This window comes from Pseudorca crassidens, chromosome 1 (genome assembly GCF_039906515.1).
Source record: "Pseudorca crassidens isolate mPseCra1 chromosome 1, mPseCra1.hap1, whole genome shotgun sequence".
Classification (NCBI taxonomy): Eukaryota; Metazoa; Chordata; class Mammalia; order Artiodactyla; family Delphinidae; genus Pseudorca; species Pseudorca crassidens.
The window spans coordinates 153,563,014-153,585,463 of record NC_090296.1 but is presented as its reverse complement, the minus strand read 5'-3'; the positions used below and the strand labels follow the sequence as shown (position 1 = coordinate 153,585,463).

The window sequence follows — 22,450 nt, the reverse complement described above, 5'->3', positions numbered from 1 at the left end:
CGTATGCTGCATAAAAAACAGAGGTGCTCCCGATTTTTGGAATAACTTCCTTGACTTCTAACTTATTAAGGGAAAACAGAAAACCTATAGATGAGGGAGACACGTCTTAATGGCATTTTGATGAAATCAAAGCACGTCTTGCCTTCTTAGTTCTTTACACTAATATGCAAACTTTTAAATGTAACTGAAGATATAATTATGAAATCTAGACAATACTCACATGTTTTTGAAGAGTAAGGTGAGGGAGTAATCGTGGAGAATTTCTGCCCTCTGGGAACTGAATGTGCCCCTGAGGCCCATGCAAGGTGGGTGACGAGGCCTCCTGGTTCGAGGCAGGGCTGGGGCAGGCAAGAAACGCCAGGCAGAGCCCTGCCACCTGCCGGGGCTCCCAGGACAGGTACGGCTCCATCCACATGGGTGAGAACAGAACGGTGAACAGGCAGCTGCAGCCAATCCTAATTTGCATTCTCCCATGGAAAACAGGCCTATGTTCTCTTACTGCAATTTTTTTTCAACTTTCAAACAAGCTTAACTGTAGTAAGAACAGGACAAGCATCTTATGAAACTCTGAGGAACTTTGGCAAATGCCTGTATTTTGTCAAATTGTTAACTCCCTTCAGAAATTTTGGGGTGGTGATGCAGGAATGGAGAAGTGTAATGTGGATCGTTAAATTATAGCATAACAGATAGAAAATATAACACAATTGAGCTTTTAAGTCTAAAATTAAAATTTTTTAAGTGGGCAATACTATAATTAATTTGTTTACCTTCTATATCATTGTGATGTTCAATAGCCATTAACAATGCTTTACCAAAGCAAAAACATGAAAAAAAGGCAAAATAAAAAAAAAGAGAGACTCCTAATAACAACACTTTTACAACAGTAGTTACAGAACATGGATTTTTAATGAATTTCATACTGCACTGAAGACACTGAACACTTAAAAACAATTACATCAACACAATGAAAACAACTGCTTCTACACAACACTAATAAATGCACACCTTCTCCCCAAAAGAAACTTTTCACAGATTTAAGCAACAGATGACTTACATAGGATTCTTCAGATTCCAAAATAGGTACAGATTTTGGCTCTGCATAAGCTGATGTGCAGTGGTTGAGAAAGGGCGCCCCTTCATCCAACAACATACCTCTCGTGAAATTCTCCATCAACACAGTTTTCAGTAACCACCCATCTCTTTGTTATTAAATGAAATTCTGACATGTCGGCACATGGACAAAACCAATTCCACTTCCAAACACTATTTCAGATATGATCAAGGCAGCTGGTCACACAACTTCATTTCAGGCACACACATGCACAAACCTGCGGACACTCACACGTGCACGCACACACACTCACTACCCCCATCTCCTTCACGATGCCTGAAGACATCCCTCTCAGCCATGGCAGCGGGTCCTGCTCCTGAGAGGGGCCGAGCCCTGGGCAGGAACGGGGAGGGGGCAAGGGAGACACGGCTGCAAGCGGAGCCTCGTCTGCACAGGCCACGTGGCCGCATACACACGTGTTTACACGCTTCCAATTTTTTAATCCAGCAGAGATCTGGTTCTTTAATCTGGCTTAGCGACCTGCAGACATTTCCCAATGTTTCCAAAAGTAATTCTAAGACACTCAGACGTGAGACTGAAGCAGAAGAGGAGCTGGCATGTGCGGACAGCCCTGCTGTGGAGACCCCAGAAGGGCAGGCGGCAGCCTGCGCCGTCCTGACCCTAGCGTTGGGGAATGTCAGACTCTAATAACCAGCTCTTGAGCTGCTGTTGTTATAAAGCTGCCCTAAAACTCTTGCTGTCTGTCCCTCGCTCTGGTTCTCCCCGGCCCCAACCTCCTGCCCAGCCAGGAGTCATCTCAGAACCAGACCCGACGACCCAGGGCAAGAGGCCTGAGATGGTCTACCGCAGGCCCTGAGGCAAAGGGAGCCATGGGCGAGGCACCATCTCTAGGGACGCTCTGCCCGCGACACCACAAAACGGAAGCAGTGACCAGGACTGGGCCATCACGATCATTTCCAATGTCACCCTCCAGTGCCTGTCCCAGTGCTGGCCTCCAAGGGTTACATATGTGAGGGGGGGCACTGAGATGTCTCGTTATCAGACTGTAACTCAACAAGAAACATGGCTCACGAACACCAGGTAGAAAGTCCCAAGAAGGCGAGACTGACAGACTCCCTGGCAGAGGGGGCACCGAGAGCCACCCGCCCCCTGGGAGCTGGCAGCTAGTGAGGAAGGAGCCTTTCCTCTTCAGGTACGTGGGCTGCACTGGCCTCTCCTGCCTTCTGAACGAACTCATGTTCCAGCTCTAGATCAAAAAGTGCATGAACCAGGTAACAGTGACACCCCAAGTTTTCCAAATACTTTGCTTTTGAGGTAGTACTCATTTATTTGCATTATTAGCTCTCAAATACCACCCAGAAAGTGAACCCACTTGGAAACATGCAAACCCAAGGTGTAGAAAATAAATAAGGTTTGTTTTCAGGCAGCAGGGCCTTCTAGAAAGGTCAAGTCACATTCAATGGATAAGTCATTTGAAACTTCTAAAAACTGTTTATAACCATAGCTATAAACTAAAGTGCTTTAAATTTTGCTTAATACCTGGAATCAGTGATTAGAATCATTATATTTTAGAATTTGGTAGCATGAGACTTCAGGAGATTGAAATGATTTTCTATAAAAAGAGCAGAAACTCTTTCTTTTCAAAATAAACTATCCAAATGTTGCAGATTCAACATTCTATGCTTTTTTTAACTTCTAAAATCCAAGTTGATTTTACAGAACTGTAACAGAACACAGACGTGAAGCTGAGTTAACACACGCTGGAACCCCACGCAGACCTGAGCATGAGGTCCCTGCTCGCTCCTGCCAGGATAAGGCAGAAGCGGATCATCGTTCCAGAAACGTGGAGACCACTGACACCTCCCAGTGAGAACAGGGTTCATGTTTCACTTGTGCAGACACCACGCCCTCCTGTCACCCCAACACACCCAGGGACTCAACACCAACAGCCGCGGGAGGGGCTCCGCCTCTACGGCCCGTGATGCCAACACACACAACACAGAAATAAACAACAGGGGCACACTCTGGACGCTTCATGCAGGCTGGGTACAGCTTGGAGAGAGCACACATCTCCTGCTCAGCATCCACCACCCACAGCAACGGCTCCCCAGCGCCAGGCGAGCCAGCAGTCGCAGTCCCTGGCTGCCGAGGAGACTCAGAGCGGTGCCCTCACTTCTCCTGCAGCAGTGCCGGGATGTTGATGTTCCAGCCGATGGCCTGCCGGTCAAAGCCGCAGGTGAACAGATTGCACACGGGATGGTCCTCACTCCAGGCCGAGCCGCACACCATCCTCCTGTGGCCCTGAGACCAAGCACACAGCACAGTCAGAGCAGGGCTCCCCAAGCAGGACCAGATGAACCACACACGCCCAAACGACCCAACGGAAATGAGAGCCATGAACACAATTAGTCCAAGTGACACCTCCTGTGTTGCTGGTGGAGAAGCCTCCACGAAAAGAGGGGTCGGAACACGGATGAACTCATTGAGGCTCACCAGCGCCTCAGGATTCTTTCTTCAAGAAAAGGAGTCAGGGCTTCCCTGGTGGCGCAGTGGTTAAGAATCTGCCTGCCAATGCAGGGGACACGGGTTCAAGCCCTGGTCCGGAAAGACCCCACATGCCGCGGAGCAACTAAGCCCGTGCGCCACAACCACTGAGCCTGCGCTCTGAAGCCCACGATCCACAACTCCTGAGCCCACGTGCCACAACTACTGCGCACCTAGAGCCTGAGCTCCGCGACAAGAGAAGCCACTGCAATGAGAAGTTCGTGCACCGCAACGAAGAGTGGCCCCCGCTCGCCGCAACTAGAGAAGGCCACGTGCAGCAACAAAGACCCAATGCAGCCAAAAATAAATAGATAAATAAATAAATTTATTTTTTAAAAATAGCAGTCAGATCACAGTCAACAGGAAGAATACATAAATGGTCACTTTGGAAATTTTTAATGAATAAATGAGGCTGGGTGACGTGGGAAACAGTAAATAAAATTTACTCAAAGACCCCAAATACCACTTTAACAAATAATCGGCTCAGGTAATAAAGGAGCTAGAAATATACCTTTGGTGCCAAATAAAACAAGGATAAAACAGATGGCCTTTCAAGTAGATTCCCGCCACCTTCAGGGATTCAGTTAAATATCAGAATGTTGGAAAAAATATTGCAGATTACTTGGAAAGTTTATAGCAGATACATACACTAACATGTTACTATAATATTATACAACAGGTACAAGAGGTAGGATTCAGAAAAGCTGACAGAAATTCTATAAGTAAAAGAAACTCTCGGGACTTCCCTGGTGGCACGGTGGTTAAGAATCTGCCTGCCAATCCAAGGGACACAGGTTCAAGCCCTGGTCCGGGAAGATCCTACATGCCATGGAGCAACTAAGCCTGTAAGCCACAACTACTGAGCCTGCGCTCTACAGCCCGCAAGCCACAACTACTGAGCCCCCGTGCTGCAACTACTGAATCCCATGCTCCACAACAAGAGAAACCACTGCAATGAGAAGCCCGTGCACCGCAACGAAGAGTAGCCCTCGCTCGCCACAACTAGAGAAAGCCCGTGCGCAGCAACAAAGACCCAATGCAGCCAAGAAAAAAAAGAAAGCAAAATAAATAAATCTATTTCACCTACCACTTTAGGAGGAAATTAATTCAAGCACAACAGAATTCTACAATTCCTACAAGGCTGAATGTTTACAGACAATTAAAAATGAAACTGTCTCCATGGAATTAGTACCACGAAGAACTGCTTGGAACTCCCTTTCTTGAGGGAGAAGATTCTCAAAGCCATGAAGGGACCTGGGCTCCTGGGTCAGAACACAGACCTCACACGCTGTACAGCTGTTCTATTTAACACTCAGGCCCACCTAAGAGAAAGAATCCTATCCAGTTAAGGTGCAGCTTAGGTGCTGCATCGGTGATACCCAGCAGTTCGCAAATGTGAAGTTGCCTGGACAAGCAATTCATGGCTTTGTTGGGGTGGTGAAGCTTTCCTGAGTTATTCTAATTTCGTGAGTAGTTTGTCTATGAAGTGCACTCAAAGAAAACAAAGCTCCACAACTAACTTGGGACGGTACACGTAAGAGCTGCAAAAGGGAAGACACGGCTTTGTCTGAAGGACAGAGGACCTCTGGGAAGCTGGTGCCACTTACAGCAGAGATGTCTTCCCTGTCTACCAATCTACCTGCCAGCCTGCCTCCAAAACCGCCCTGGGCCCGCGGCTTAGCAACTGCTGCGAGGTTTTTCCCAGGACAAGGCGGAGGAGCAGCGGAGGAGACTGGGGGTGCAGACACACTCACTGATTGCAGAGTCAGGCACAGACCCTGTTGGAAACAACAAGGGACTGGCTGACCCACCACACAGCTTCCACTGTGAATGTAGAAAAGGCTGAAGGAAGCCAGGGAGAGACTGGTGTGTGTGGGCTCCACGGAGCAGAGCCTGCAGGTGTTGCCCAAAAGCAGGGGCTTCATCCACTATAGCTCCACCTGCTGCCCCCTGGCGCTAAGACTGGGCCCTGAACTTGGACTTGCCCAGGTTCCCAGATGCCCCCCCCATATGCTGACTCAGCAGGTCTGAGCTGGTGCTGCGGAGCCCCAGGCTCCCCAGCGAGTCCAGCTCCTGCACTGCACCGTCCGAGATGAAACAGGAGCAACCCCCTGCCTTACGAGAAAGTGCATCTAAATGGAGACATGACCGCCACGGAAAGGTGCCCCCAGGACCCACGACCACTGCCCCCACAGGACAACGACACACGCCTGCCCGGAGGTGAGTTCAGCTGCTGTGCCCAGGGAGTTCTGAAATGCAGCGGGGAGACCAGGAACTGAAAGCCTGATTATCTCAGTTTAAACTTAAAAGCTGCTGCTCAGCTCAGGTATCAGGCAACGTTTCCAGCTTTCAATTTTATGCACTCCAAATACAGACTAAGTACTTCCAATGGAAACCCAGCAACCAAAGACTTAGTAAGAAAATGGGTGTAAAAATCGTGAATATTTTTCTATTGACTATCTATTGAAATTATGTTATTTCAGATGCATTTGGTTAAATAAGATACACTGTTAGAATTAATTTCTCTCTTTTTGTGAAGGGCTATTGGAGCACTGGACACGCCCAGACTGGCTGGGAGTTCCCATCCATCAGTGATGCTGGGCCCAGGACCCCAGGCTCCCTGTGAACAGACTCGGCCCCAGCACGTACCTGCCGACTGCTGCGTGGGAGCCTCGCCAGCCGCACGCCCGACATGTCAAACAGCCTCACCTGGCGGTTGTCGTGGGGGAGGGCAATGATTTTTTGGCCAACGCACACATTGATCCTTCAAAGAGATAAAATCAGGTTACATACAAAACAATGACAGCACAAGTTTCTGAGTTTATAGACTATGATGCAGTAAGGGATTTCATACTATTCACACTTCAAGGCAAATCACACCAGCAAACCACAGGTATTATCTGCCTAGGGCATCAGGAAACAGGCCAAGTTCCTTACATGTAACTTACACGTATGTACTACTCAGTAACCTTTGGCCATAAATGGCTCATTCTTATTCTTACAAAGCTCAATACACCAACATGATTTTACACCTAAGTTTCAGTATTTATAGAATACTGGATATGCATTAGAGAATCAATAAAAAATACTTTCCCCGGAGTCTAAACCACTTTTCCCAGGGCTCTACCAAGTAAACACAAATTTACATGAAGCAGACACAAGCCACAAGGCCCCCTTCAAGCCACACTAAGGGTTCACATGAGGAGGACCACTGTCACCTGTTGATGGCAGAGTCCGTGCGGATGGTCGCGATGGGGGACCTCATGTTCTTCAAGTCCCAGACCTTCACGGTGCGGTCGTCGCTGCCGGAGACCACGTTATCTCCTACGGTGAACACGGCAGAGGTCACGGTGCTGCAAGTGAAGGACACAGGGTCAGAACCTCGTCAGGAAGTTCGCGTCCACACTGCGTAACAGACAGATGCTCTTGCTGCCAGAGGCCCTGGCAGGTGGGTGGAGATGTGGACGCTGCGAGTCGTGTACCCCGCTCACTGGCCCTCCCGCCTAAACCTCCACTGGGCATGCAACCGAGCACAGCTGACCTCTCCTACTCAACCTCAACTTCTCCACGCAACGGAGCAAGGAAAGGCTCCCAGAAGAGGTGGACTAGATGAGACAGAACCTGCCAAAATCTCTATACAGCAGACGATTAAAAAAAAAATCCATCCCAACTGCAACTTTCAATCAATTTAATCAGAACACGGGAAAAAATTTCATTCCAACAAGAACAAAAACCAGTTTAAAAAAAGATATGAACAGACTCTTCTCCAAGAAAGGTTTACAAATGGCCAATAGGCCCATGAAAATTTGCTCAACATCATTAATCATCAGGGAAATGCAAATCAAACCACAATAAGCTATCACCTCACACCTGTTAGAATGGCTGTCATCAAAAAGACAAGAGATAAGTGTTGGGGAGGATGTGGAGAAAAGGGAACCCTTGCGCACTATTGGCGGGAATGTAATTGGTAAAGCCACTACGGAAAACAGTGCGGAAGTTCCTCAAACAATTAAAGACAGAACTACCATGTGATCCAGCAATTTCACTTCTGGGTATTTATCTGAAAAAAACAGAAACACTAATTCAAAAAGACACATGCACCCCAATGTTCATAGCAGCATAATTTACAATAGCCAGGACATGGAAGCAAACTAAGTGTCCATCGACAGATGAATGGATAAAGAGAATGTGGTGTATATATATATATATTATATATATATATATACACACACACACACACACACACACACACACACAATGGAATGTTACTCAGCCATGAAAAGGAATGAAATCCTGCCACTTCTGACAACGTGGATGGATGGAGGGCACTATGTTAAAATCAAAGGCCACGTGCGCCACAGGGAGAAAGGCAGAAGTAAGGGTAAATCTGAATAGCAACCTGATGACCCACCCGAACTCCCTATCTGAAGAACAAGGACACCGTAAGGGCTTGAGCAGAAACGAGGTGTTGCTGCCCCTTAGGGCCGAGGCACAGCACTGTCTGAGCAGCTCGGCCATTGGCCAGGCTCTGGGGGCAGATCCCTCTGCTGCCTGTGATTTCTCTGTGGACTCGAGGCCTCAGGAGGTTTGGCCAAGTTAAATTTCAGTTAACATTCTGCTAAATTAGTGGGAAAAAGTCCCCACAAAAGCTCGTCTAACTCTATGTTAATGAAATGCTGAAAGACGTCAGGTTTTCAGTAAATCACGACCCTGACAGGTATTGTAGGGCATCAAAGGGAGAAGCTGGTGAGGCCATCCTTCTAAAGGCCCCTCCGACGCAGGTCCCTCAGGGGCGGGTAGGAAGGCTCGGCTCCGCCAAGCTCCCACTGCCTCATTTATCTTACTGCCGAGAGCAGCTGAGTGTGTGCCTCCAGCTGATGGCGCGGCACCTACTCACCACACACACTGCACAGCCTGGAACGTTCTGCTCCCTCCATGGGCCTCAATCAACAGAGCGTCCAGAGAGCTCGTGCTCCTCTTTAGGACTGACAGCTGTCCCCCCACCACACAGAGACATGGCTGCTTTGTGTAACACTCTGCTGAAATTTTCCAGCAAAGTAAGGAAATACATGATGTGGAAAATGCCAGCCTGGGAGACAGAGGCAGCGAGCGACTCCTCTGGCTCCACGTTGGGCAACGTCTGCAGGGCTCCTATCTCTAATTCTTAGGACGTAGCTTCCGACGGAGCAAAGTGACACTTTCCCACCTGAAGTACAAGCCAGAGGAGCAAGTGCTCCAGAAACAGGGACCCAGGCTGAACCTTTGTGGCTCTTCCACCTTTGGGGAGACCCCAGGAGGCATCGGGTGGCTCTCGCCTGCTTAGGATCGCGGCAGGGCACGTGAAGTGCAGTCCCACAGACGTGACATGACACACGGACCAGAAGGCCTTTCCGCACCCGCACGCAGGAGACCTGTTGTGACTGGTGCTGCTTGCAGGGGCTCGGGCCACCGCCTTCCTTCCTGACCACTGGCTTCCAAGCTGTGTCTTCCAAGCTAAACGTCCCACAGAGTAACAAGTCTTCGGCAACACCCAGGATCTCAGAGAGCACTGCCCTTCCGATCAGGAGTGCTCTTCAGAAGTTAGAGACTCATGTCTCCTGTGTTTCAAGATCTCTGATGCCTGAATGAGAAACAGAAAACTCATCTCCAAATGAAACACACTTCTGGAGAATCCTTGAGGGCCGGCTCCCAAAAAAGCAGACCCTGAGATAAAAAACATTCAAAGGAAAAGTCAGTTTTGCATCACACATAATTTTTCAGGACTTAAAGTCCAACTGCTCCTGGAAGAAAGCAGGTAGCGCACATAGCGTGTAGGGCCTCGGTCTCGCTTGTTATTTTCTCTCCAGCCGCCCTCTCCAGGGTCAGTCGAGAGTTTCCCAACTCACCTCGCGATGGGCCTGAACCACAGAACTGCTTCCTCAACAGACTGCACACCTCTCGCGTGCCTGGTCCTGCTTCCCACAAGAGAACACGCAACAGAGGGGGCGCGTGACAACGTCCCCATAGCCCACGCTGGCGGAGGACACAGGTGCGCTGCAGGGCCGGGCTCTGTCCTAACACCAACACTCCCACCAACGGCACCCATGCCAGAGCTCTGGGGATGTGCCCGCCATGGCCACAGAGAGGGGCTCCAAGGGGTGAGTCAAAACAGCACTGCTCTTACTAGGCTAAATTCTCCTCAGCATTTTATTAACCGAATTAATAAGAACCTTCTCCACAGATTATTCAAAGATGACAGGTCCACACAACCTGATTTAAAATGATTACAGAGAAGTTAAAATCAGTAAGGTTGATATAATAACTTCACACTTGCAGTATCAAGGGTCACGACTCTGATTTCCTTTCTGTGAAACCTGGTCGTGATTTCATTCTTACCAAACAATGTAACAGTCAACCATAAGTCAGATTTGAGTGCTGCAATTATATCAATAATTTAAAGAAATCTGAGAGGAACGTATTCCACTTAGATTGGGGGGGGGGAGTGATCTCCCTCAAGTTTTTTAACGCTCCATCCCCTGATTTTCTGAGTCCAAGAGTTTATCTGCTTACATGCTCATCAATTAATAGCCACTGTCCCAGTATCAATGTGACATGATTCTGTGCATAAAAATTGGGAAGTAAAGAATTTCAAAGGTTTATTTTTTAAATCTTCCAAAAGGAAAACATCTGTTCATAAGTTTTGAAAGTAATATGATATAAACAAGCCCTATTCATAAGATAAAAGTCAGAAATATATTAGGAACTACAAGATTTTTACTCTCAAATACGTTAGTAGATTGGCCCTAAATTGCAAAGTTGGAGCCAGAGGGCCCAGCCTGGGTCTGTGGGGATGGTCCGGGGCTGGAAAGGCACCTCTTCTTCGCTGGTAAAACAAGGAGTCCACCCGAAGCGTCTCTCCCACCAGAGCGTGGGGTGACTCCCCTAACGCTGGACAACAGGTGCCAGAGGGTCCTGACAGCCCGAGGTCGTGTGCAAATGTGCCTCAGAACCATGTGGAGTTCCCAACAGAAGTGACACAGGCTGCACGGAATATGACGTGTGTGCAGAAACATATACATGCACGTGTAAACGTGTCTGTCCAGAAGTGTTACAGGCTGCACAGACCGTGATGTGTGTGCAGATACATGTGCGTGTGTGTGTGTGTAACGTAAGCCAAGACTAACCTCCCGCCGTCACTACCACCTCCCAAAGCCAGGCTCTGCCCGGCAGCTGCCCCCTCCCCACGCTGCTCACTGCTCGCCGTCGCTCAGGGGGTCCTGCCAACACCTGTGTCAGGTCCAGACGTGCCTCGGGTAGGTCTCAGTGAGGCTGTAACGACGCAGTCGGGAAGGTGTCCATCTGTGTGAATAACCTGACGATGCTGCTCTGGGTCACCTCAACGAGAAGTGAAGCAATCAGCTCACAACAAAGAGGCATTTAAATGCACTAATTTCCTTAAGTCCTTATTTTTATTAGTTACTAATCAGCCCTTCTTCAATGAGGAATTTAAAAAGGATAAATGGAGAAATATTAAATCTCCTCTTACTTTTCAAAACTATCTCTTGAATTTCAAACAACTTTTAAATGTATCACCAGGGATCAGTAACTAAATTACTGTATATCCACTACCTACCTCTAAAGCCAAGGTGAGCGAGCAAGAAGGAGATGGCTCCTCAGCCGCTGACAGAGACACTCCCAAGATCTTTCCACAAAGTGCCCACGTGTGCGAGGTGCACACGCCCACCCGGCAGCTGCCGCGCACCACCACTCATGCCCTCTGCCCATTTCCATGACAAGACAAACATCCACTGATTCATAACCACTGCAGTCAGATCACATTTCTGAGACCATGGCTGCCACTCCAGTCTCTAAGAATTTGAGCAGAGTCTTTGGGCAAACAGAGCTGAGAAAATCGGAAACGGGGCAATTTATGGGGAGTTCACGCTGTCAGCCTTGGTTTGATGGTAACCTCAGATATCAACCATCTATTGCCAGAAATTACGTAAGTCTCTACACTTCCCCAAATGAAACTGTTTTCAATCTACCCAAGCGAACAGAAGACAGAAGCAGACTCCCAGGCATATGGAGAAGGGGCTGTAAACTGGGGAAAGTTCAGGTTCGAGTTCTGAGGCCCCTGTGGTGCCCCGGGCCTCTCCTTCCTCCAGCAGTCATTGCTACCCCTCTTCCTCCTCCTCATCACAGACGAGGGCTGAAGACCAAGACCAGGAATGACAGACTCTCAGCCCAGCGCAGAGGTCTGCCAACCACCCCTACCTGCCGCCGCCTCCAGCACAGGCCTGCACACATGCTGTGTCGCTGACCAAGCACAGAATTCAACAGTTAAATCGAACCACCACCCAGTTAAAAGTATCACACTGTCAAAACACTTTTTCTCTTTAAAACTTAGCATAGGGCTTCCCTGGTGGCACAGTGGTTGAGAATCTGCCTGCCAATGCAGGGGACACGGGTTCGAGCCCTGGTCTGGGAAGATCCCACATGCCGCGGAGCAACTAGGCCCATGAGCCACAACTACTGAGCCTGTGCGTCTGGAGCTTGTGCTCCGCAATGAGAGGCTGCAACAGTGAGAGGCCCGCGCACCGCGATGAAGAGCGGCCCCCGCTCGCCGCAACTGGGGAAAGCCGTCACACAGAAACGAAGACCCAACACAGCCAAAAATAAATTAATTAATTAATTAAAAAAAAAAAACTAGCATAAAGAAAACTGTCAACAGCACGACACAAAATTCAAAGCTACTTTCACCTTCGTAAGCATAAGATCTAGAATTTAGATCTCTGGATATCTGGCAAGAGAAGCATATGAAAATGTCATAACTTTAAAGCAATCATTATAATCTCTAAACTTTTTTAAACCAAGTTTTTGTTAGATGCCATGTCTTATTTTCTTTAGACAAGAAAGTACCTAAGTTCACATTTGGGGGATGAAGTTAAAATCATATGAAAAGAATTAAGGCAAAAAAGAAAGAAACAAAAAACTTTGCATTCTCAGATATTTTACCCGCGTTGAGCTTATTTCAGATATTTTCAATGCCAGAGCTTATTCGCACGTGTAAATACTGTCAGCTGGGTACAGACTGGAGTCATCGGCCACCCACAGGGGAAGCTTAATGACCAGTGACTGCCTCAACTGTCAGTCCCTTTTTATAGCAACTGAAACAAAACAAAATGAATCTAAAAAACGGGGGGCGGGGGGGGGTGGTGGTGACGACTCTACCAAGCTCCACAGGAGGCAGCGGTGCTGGGAGGAGAGGGATCAGGAGCCTCCCTTTAGAGCAGCAGTCCCCAGCCTTTTTGGCACCAGGGACCAGTTACATGGAAGACAATTTTTCCACGGGGCGGGGAGGGGGGCGGGTTTGTTCAGGCGGTAATGGGAGCGATGGTTCAGGCGGTAATGGGAGCGACGGGGAGCAGCAGATGAAGCTTTGCTTGCCCGCCGCTCGCCTCCTGCTGTGCGGCCCGGTTCCTAACAGGCCGTGGACCCATACCGGTCTGCAGCCCAGGGGTTGGGGACCCCTGCTTTAGAGGACAGTCTACACGGGCATCTCTCAAGAGCAGCAGTGGTTTTAACCTAAGTATAGGTTTTGTTATAGTAGAGCCACTTTCAGGAACGTCTCTGTATCCACAGCCCACAAGGTCAAAGTCCAGCCCCACCGACTGAGCGCAAGGTACGCAGAGCAGCCGAGGCACTGTCCCCACCAGGCTGTCTTGAAGTGGCTCACTCCCTGAGTTACACTGTCAGGTGGAAAACACATGAATACATAAGGATTTAGCTCATTTCAGATAAAAAGCACTGGATTTCAATTCCAGCTGATGACAGAAATACATAAGACAGAAACTGCCAAGAGTTGAAATTCCTATGACATTCCAAATTTTTCCAATTAAACATTTCTATTATTTCCAAGAATAGCACACATTACAATTCCCACTATTAGGAAAAGTTTGTCATATAAGGTTTCTAAAATTACTTTTCATGCAAACTGGTACACCTTGGGCCACTAAACGCTAGTCTAATAATACAGCCCCCCAATTCCACTAAGTAAATCCTGTTATGTTAAAATTCCTAATATAATGAAAATATTTCATAATACAGAGTGAAAATAAACATAACATACCAAAAAACAAAAGGGTTCATTTTTTGTCTTTTCTAAAAATTTATGAGGAAAACCTTAAAACAGACCTTCCATCTGGGAGCCCTCTCTACCCACCAAAAATAATGCAGCACAAATCTCAAGGGGACCCATTTGACTACAGATTTTTATCTTTCAGTGAAACCCTACTTTCTCAAAAAGGCATAGGGGACTTCCCTGGTGGTCCAGTGGTTAAGACTCCGTGCTCCCAAAGCAGGGGGCCCAGGTTCGATCCCTGGTCAGGGAATTAGATCCCACATGCCACAACTAAAGATCCCACACCCAGTAACGAAGACCTGGTAAAAGAAAATGAAAAGGGAAAAAATAAACTCTCCCCCAGCTCCCAGAGAAACTGGACTGCAGAACTAAGCCAGTCATGTTGAAGCCTATACCACTACATCTTGCCTTACGAAAACGCAACACAGAAAATTCAAATTACCCATATAGGTAACTGAATTATTCACATTATGAAAGATGTGAGAGTCTAACATACTTTACTAAAGAATTTGTGCTGAGTTCCTATAAATGAAAATATGCCCTAAGATAGGCTTTTCCAAAGTGTGTTCCACATCATAGTAATGTGAAATATGTGGTCACGTGATTTTAAGAAATACAGCCTCTGTTTAAGTGACGATCCACTGAAAACATTCCACGTGGACATTTTAGGGCGACACAAGGAAAGAACAGCAATGCTCCAGAGAACAGCACTTCTGAGTGTTGCTTTTAATGTTCAGAAAAGAATCGGGTTAAAAGGATCAAGAAAACCATCCCAGAAAACTCAGTCACCTCCCAGCCCAGGAGCAAGCTCTGCAGGCATTGAAGTGAGCTCCCGAGAGGACATCTCAACTGTCTCCAGCTGGAAGTGCAGGCAGGACAGCCAACGCTGGGGCCGGTGGACAGATAGGGACAAGCACGGGGGGTCATGGGCATCCCTACAGATGTGAAGGGAGGCAGGACACCCGGAGCTGCTTGGAGATGTGACTGATCAAAGTGAACAGCGCTCCCTCTACTCTGGTTTTGATAACGGACGCCTTTTCGTGGGTCCACACTTACATCCCCGTGCAAAGGGAGTACATTCCGTGGATACCACGTGTCATATGGCTCGACCCCAGAAGACCCGTGCCAGACACAAAAAGGCAGCAGTCAAGTCAGGGACTAGGAAGAGTCCTTAACTGAAAGCCTGTAAAATGTCTCACTTCCTGCTTTTCCAAACTGCAGTCATTCCCAGAGGCTTACAGCTGATTAACGTGGGATGGTGGTTCCAAAAGGGAGAGAACAGCCTGCAGCCCCATCTGCTGACCACACGGCCTGTAGCCTCTGCAAGGCCTGTGGGCCCCAGTGCAGCCACAACCGTAAAGTCGACAGGAAACAAAAAAGCCAGCCCCTCACCCAGCCCACCAATTCACGAAGGCTTGAAAAAAGGTGAAGATTCCCCTTCTCTGACACTTACTGCAGGAAATTAGTACCAAAGAGAGAACTTTTTAAAACTGATGTTTGTATCTACACATCAACGAAATATGCTAGCTCATCCTAACAGAGCAAGAAAAGAGAAAACGTAAATACTCTAAGTAAGAGCGGTACTTTACGTATATTCTATTACCATCCAAAAGCTCCTGTGTCCTCGTAGTAAAAGTGAACTCAAGCGTGAACCGACGTCTCAGGTCGGGGTTGGGAGAGGCCCCCAGGGGCGGACCCAGCACCCTGTCAACTCTAAGCCACTCCTGATCCCATTAGAGAAAACAAACCTAAGAAACTGTGTCACATACTGGAAATAAGTCCTTCATCCCCAGTTACACTCCTCATGTCTCTCTCCAAAACAACCGTCGTTTTACACACCTACCAGCTGCAAAAACAGACCAACAACTAAACAGGTATTTTAAACATGACACAGTACTTGCTACCCTCCACAATCAGAGAAGACAGGTGGGAACAGGCCACTGCTACCATGCTCTCAAAGCTACACCAGGCTCTTCCATCGACTCCCAGTAAGACAAGTAAGTTCTTGGCTTTTTGTGCAAAACAAAATAAAAACTTTCAGAAGTTAAATAGAGCAACTGAAAATAGAATGTGACCAAAAGACCCTTCAAATAACATGGAGACAGAGCTCCCTGGAACCAAATTCAGAGTCCGGCAATCTTGAGGACCCTGCTTCGGTTTACCCACGGACGGGCAGGAGGCCATCAGGACTCATCGAGTCCTCACCGTGCTCCACACTCACCAGGGGAGCCTCCTGGATTCTGCCCCCGCAGGCCTACCCCACCCCGTGCAGCAGGGGAGGCTCAAGCGAGCAGGGCAGAGGCCCGTGCGCCACAAGGACTGCCTGCCCTCCATGCGAGACTCCTCCACCCGCCCTGGATCTCCGGCCAGATTCTGCTCGGTCCAGGACCACCAGCAGGGCCAGCTCAGTGAGGAGACTGGGGCGGACAGCACAGGGTGAGTCTGGACAGACGCCTGCCGGGCCAGGGTGGCAAGTTGGCCGAGTGAGGGTCTCGTGGAAGAGCAGCCATGGGGCGCTCGGCAGTGAATCTGGCACAGCCTGAGCATCGCTCATACTCACGGCCACAAAGGCCCATCACCCTAGAGTAGGAGGGTCCGCGAGGCTGCACTAACTCTCAACCATGCCAATGAATAAAGCGCCAGCTTACGCAGGAAGAAAGGACAGAATCAGCAAAACCATCCCTTCCCAACTCTCAAAGGAATAACTGATTCAGGCAAGGACCCTTGTGACATCAGACCTTTCACTGGGTGGAAGATCGCTGAGAAACAAGATGCACCTCAACGTGTCAACCCTCACGGTTGCGGGGACACCTGGCAGACACTACCTGTGGTCCAGGCCAGCGTCCCCAGTCATGCAGTGATGGGTGGGACGCGGCACACACAGCAGTGGCTATGAGACTTCCGGCAGAAAGGAAGCCGCAGAAGAAATGCAGAGGGTGCATGTTCCACATGAGACTGGCTTGCATTCCACACACAAACTCGACGTCACAAAAAGTAATGATAACAAAATGGGTGGAACTGCCCCAGATTAAAAGAGACCAAGGAACATAGTATCTAAATGTAATGAATGAATCTCAATTAAACCTTAAAAAAACATAAAAGATTCTCTGAGGACAACAGGGATAAATGTGAACATAGGCTGGATGTCAGAAGCTGTCACAGGCTGTTTTTAATTTTTCTCAGGTGGAAATGATACCATGATATTTAGAGAATGTCCTTATTCTCAAAGACACAGCCTCAGCCAAAGAAAGTACGAGTGCGTGCTGTACATCCAGCCCTTTGCACATGTGTCTGCAGAGACAGAGGCAAATGTGGAAAAATAAAAATGGGTGATCCTAGGAGAAGGGTAATTGGGGATTTGCTGACTATTCTTTCAACTTTTATGTTATGCTTAAACTTTTAAAATGAGAAACGTGGAAAAAAGACGTGCAGACTAAGGAGTAGGGCTGTGTGGGCAGAGTCTTGGCTCGTCCAGCGCACTGTGACCGAACGGTCCCTTCTGCTCCCTGGGCCCTGAGTGACTTGCCTGAAAAGCAGGGAAGAGCAGCTGCTCCTGGGCCCCTGGGCACCCCAGCAGGATCCCCCCTCCACAAACAGGACCGGCCACAGGAGGTAGGGACTTGGGGGAGCCCGGGGTCCCCCTAGCAGGAGCGCGCCCCTCTGACAGATGACGGCCTTCCCACTGAAGCCCACACTCAGCTGGGCAGTCCCTGGGGCTGCACACACCAACCTCTTGACCTCGAGCTTCCAGAAGAACACTGTCCTGGCTTCCTTTTGAACATTTATTAATTTTGAACATTAAATCTAAAATTTAGTACCTAACATTAAACACAGAAAATGGATTCGTTTACAGGACTGTGTGACAAAGACGGGAAATCAGACTGGAGCAGCCGACAAGCAGGTTCATCTGCCAAGAAGCATTCGCTGATATGGCCGCGATCTGGCCTTTACGGACGCACTGCTGTACAGGAGGGACCCTGCAGGACAGCGGGGGCAGGTGACAGGACATGGTTGGGAGCTGCGGGTGACAGGAGTGCCAGCGGGGGCTGCACAGGGCCACCGGGAGAGGGCCAGACTGCAGGCCGAGAAGCTGGGAGGCTGGGCATCACTCAGTGGGAAGGTCACATGGGGTGAGAAAAAGCATGTGGGGGGCGAGCTGTCGGGATGCAGCTCTGCCCACCAGGCAGAGGGTGGGACGTGGGGACTCTCCCGGAACAGCCCTGCAAACATGCGTGATGTCAAGACTAGACAAGAACGAGCCCAGCGCGAGGACAAGGAGGGGCAGGGAACTGCTCTGCTGTTCACGCCATGACCCGAGCGTTTCCTGGCCCTTCCCCACCTCCTGCCCACCTCCAGTTTCAGGAGGGGACATCAGTGAAATCTTCCAAAATGGAGCTAAGTGTTTTGGGAGAGTAGCCATTCTGAAAAACAGTGGAGTTGGAAATTAACACTGAAAATTAAAATAAGAACTGAGTCTTAACGTCTACCTGCAAAACTTCTTTCTCGAATAGTTAAAAAGAGACATCTAAGCAACTGAGACTCACTCCGTATGGCCCTGGAAAACATTCACGGAGTGGATGGAAGGGTCCCTGAAGTCCCACAGACGGAAAGTCGTGTCGCGGGAGGAGGTCACCACCAGCCGCTGGGTCGGGTGTGTGCAGCAGTGCGTCAGCTCCTGATCGTGCCCTGCGACAAAGACGAAGGGCAGATGGTCACAGGGAGGCAGGCCCCTGCTATGCTGCCGGTAAGAGGAGTTGCGGGAATGGTGTGTGGGTTGAGGTGGGACCCGTGTTCCTTCCCCTCGTGCATTTGGAAGAGCAGGACAAGTATGGGTGGGACACTCCTGACCCCGATGGCTGGAAGGTCAGGCAGATCTCCAACAGGCCGAGTGTGTAAATAAGTACAGTTCCAAATTCCGTACTTGCAGAATAACCTCTAATAATACACAGGTGGAGCACTCGGTAGAACACAACCTTTATCACTCAATGAGGAAAGGCACTCACCGATAAACACGCACAAAGGCCTGTGATGGGCAGAGCTCTGAGACAGCCCAGAGATGCCCAGCCCTGGTACACACCCTGCAGGATTCCTGCCCTTGTGTTTGGGAAGAACCTGCAAATGCTCTGGTAATCTCGGTACATTTTGAAAGCAAAACAGATTTTGAAGATATAACTAAGGCCCCCAAATCACATGGCTTTGAGTTAATCAAAAGAAAGATTGTCCTGGATGGGCCTGACCTAGTCAGGTGGACCCTTTCAAAGGGTCCCGGCAGAGATGCTCTCCTGCTGGCCTAGAAGAAAGCCAACAGCACATGGTGAGATGCCTCTGGAGTGGCCACGGGGGACTGAGGGCAGCCTCTGGATGCTGAGAACTGCTCCCAGCTGACAACAGGCAGGAAAACGGGATCTCAGTCATGGGCCACAAGAAGAGGAATCCTCCCAAAGGCAGTAAGAGGACCCCAGGTCTCAGGTGAGAGCACAGCCCCCACCAACACCTTCACTCCACCCATGACACCCTGAGAACCAGAGGGTCAGCGAGCATGTGCCCAGAACTCCTGACCCAGGGGCACAATGTGATAAATTCATGTTATTTTAAGACATTAAGCATGTGGAAGTTTGTTACAAAGCAAAAGAAAACTAATACAACAACCACATTCAAATATCTGGATACTGCATGTATCTAGATGCAATTAACTCCCCCGAAGATAAGATAAATTTAACTACCAACAGCTCTATTAATCATAAAGGAGCTCTGAAAATCACAGCTGCACCAAGAGAACCAAGAGTCCTTCTAGACGAGACGTCGTCTGCACACAACCGGGAATGCAGTGCCTGCACACCTGTCAGGGAGTGAACAAGTTCCGACGTCTCCACGTCATACAGGTTTGCCGTTCTGTCCCACGAGGCCGTCACCGCCTGCTTGCCCCCGACCAGCCAGTCGGCGGCTATGACCACTCCCTGGTGGCTCTTAAGTGATGTCAGTGGCGCCCGGATGGTGGGACAGTCGCTGGATGCGTCCGCGTCTGCATCGGGCTCGTCCTTGTCGGAGCACTCCACCTCGTCCTCGCCACAGAGCTGCTGCTGGGGGAGAGCAGAGAAGCGGTTCCCTGGGAATCCTGAGGCTGCCAGACACGGCTGCACAATCGCACTGTTACTGTCTGTCCTTCTAGGACTTAACCAACGTTACGACCAACACCAGTGGGTGTCTGGTACTAAGTAGTGCTCAGTGACTGTGTATCAACTTCACCATCTCCTACTTGGCTAAAACCCTGGGCCAAACATAAGAAGAAAAAATGAGGTGGCTACAACATCAAATGAGCTACAGTTCATTTCCACTAACCAATAAAAGGGGAAAATAAAATGACTTTCAACATTTTAAGCTTTCACCACAGATTAGGAGAAAAGTAATAAAACTAAACACAACTGAAAATCAATAATTTGTCACAATAAAAAAAGGAACATTCAGTTCTCAGAAGCCTATTTAAAACACGTTTAGAATTCTATTGCTATGTTAATAGACATTAGAGTTCACTTTATTTTCCTACATTATCAATAATCTTTTATCAAAAGCTAAGGATAAAACAAAAAACCTAATAGTCACCCTAGGCTTCAGGTCTTTAAGAAAATACGGTGTATTCATTCAACAAATATTTATCAGGTGCTTACACGGTGCCAGACCACATGCTGGTCACACAGCAGAGAAGGGGAGATGGCCGCTGCCTGGCATGTCCATGTGGAACTTATGTAGGAGGTGATGTGGGCCTGGGGCCCCGCCTCACAGAGCGTATGGGCCAGCGGGAGGCAGACACACATTGGGCACAAGTGCACACACATGGGTACGGGAGCAGATGTCATAGGTATGGAAATACATGTCGTGCATACACACACATGGACACACAGCACACGGATGTATGTCATGTATACACACACAATAGAGGGATGTAACCTGAGCCGAGACTAGCCAGCAAAGCTTAAGAAAACCAGTGCTGCCCATCCAAGCACAAGGCTCGGGCTGGGCAGTAATGAGGGAGCACCACCTGCTCTTCCTTTCATGGCAGATCGCGGAGTGGTCCCGGCACCGACCACACCTCAGGTGCATCTCAAATTCAAGCTGGGGTCCCCAGGGAACCTCCAAGCCCTGAGGCAGCAACTTTCAAGCAAGAAAAGTCCCTGCATCCAACACAAACAAAATCCTAAAGAAAATAAAGTCAACCTTACATTCTAAATAAACTATTAAGTTTTTTAATCTAAGTATTATATGTAATAGTCCCTCTGACAAAATTAGTGCTTTTTAAATTTTATTTGGAAAAGGAAATCCATACAACATAAACTCATTTTCTGAACTTTCTGAGCATCAGTCTTCATGCACACCTCTGCCCCGTCCTCCTCCAGTGCTCACTGTTTCTTGAGTGAACGCGTGCATTAAGCACAGCACATGACAGTTTGGAAATTCCACGAGGGAAAAATCTGTGTTAAAATTAAATACATAATACACTGAATTAAAAATGAATTGTTAAGACCACTTATCTAAAGAAAACTCATTCCTACTCATTACTGGAATTCATTAATTACTTACCCCATCTCTAAATAGAACAACATTTAAAAGGATTAAAAAGAGAAAAACTAAAGGAATATTCACAGGCAGAGATATGAAAACTGGAAGATTACTATCATCCTCTAACAATTACAGCCAAAACGTAAATGGAAACCTAACGTTTGCTCGACTATATGAAATCACTCAGCGTCCTCTGCCTGGCGAAACTTCCCCCCACAGGAGCAGCACAGGGAAGGGCTGAGTGTGTGTAGACTCTACAGCAAAAAGCCACCCTCAACAGAAACTAGGAAGATCAAGTCACCAAAAAGGATAACTAAGACCCTGCATGATTATCCAAAGAAGGTGCATCTGTATCCCACAGGAAAAGCAAGCATGTAACTGAGGGGTTTGTGGTTTAAACCTGTGGATTCATTCTTCTCAACATGCAACCTCTTTTGTTACCAACATTAAAACTTTACACACATGAGACATTCACAGAAAGATAGACAAGATGTAAAGGCAGAGGGCTATGGACCAGATGAAGGAACAAGATAAAACCCCAGAAAAACAACTAAATGAAGTGGAGATGGGCAACATTCCAGAAAAAGAATTCAGAATAATGATAGTGAAGATGATCCAGGACCTCGGAAAAAGAATGGAGGGGGCTTCCCTGGTGGTGCAGTGGTTGAGAGTCTGCCTGCAGATGCAGAGGACATGGGTTCGTGCCCCAGTCCAGGAAGGTCCCACGTGCTGTAGAGCAGCTGGGCCCGTGAGCCATGGCCGCTGAGCCTGCGCGTCCAGAGCCTGTGCTCCGCAACAGGAGAGGCCACAACAGTGAGAGGCCCATGTACCGCAAAAAAAAAAAAAAAAACTGGAGGCAAAGATCGAGAAGATGCAAGAAATGTTTAACAAAGATCTAGAAGAATTAAAGAACAAACAGAGATGAACAACACAATAACTGAAATGAAAAATACACTAGAAGGAATCAACAGCAGAATAACTGAGGCAGAAGAACGGATAAGTGACCTGGAAGACAGAATGGTGGAATTCACTGCTGTGGAACAGAATAAAGAAAAAAGAATGAAAAGAAATGAAGACAGCCTAAGAGACCTCTGAGACAACATTAAACGCAACAACATTCGCATGATATGGGCCCCAGAAGGAGAAGAGAGAAAGGAACA

At 48.3% G+C, this 22,450-nt stretch overlaps 1 protein-coding gene and 1 non-coding gene across 6 annotated transcripts in view; one reads left to right on the top strand and one right to left on the bottom strand.

Annotated features, from left to right (window-relative positions):
• Positions 1–887: 887 nt before the first annotated feature.
• Positions 888–22,450, bottom strand: part of WDR37 (WD repeat domain 37) — a 59,665-nt gene continuing 38,102 nt past the window's right edge. For 2 of the 5 annotated variants that reach the window (XM_067699934.1, XM_067699943.1), the window contains exons 10-14: positions 19,576–19,816; positions 18,281–18,422; positions 6,835–6,969; positions 6,266–6,380; positions 888–3,373 (exon numbers count right to left, since the gene is read on the bottom strand). In XM_067699934.1, coding sequence (XP_067556035.1) covers positions 3,242–3,373; positions 6,266–6,380; positions 6,835–6,969; positions 18,281–18,422; positions 19,576–19,816 — 765 coding nt within the window. In that variant the 3' untranslated portion in view covers positions 888–3,241. Of the gene's footprint in view, positions 3,374–6,265; positions 6,381–6,833; positions 6,970–10,849; positions 10,982–18,280; positions 18,423–19,575; positions 19,817–22,450 lie in introns of those variants that run through there. The other 3 variants (XM_067699950.1, XM_067699961.1, XM_067699970.1) reach the window with 3 other exon arrangements.
• Positions 13,914–13,986, top strand: TRNAW-CCA (transfer RNA tryptophan (anticodon CCA)). The gene has a single exon. It is a non-coding gene; the product is annotated as a tRNA-Trp (tRNA).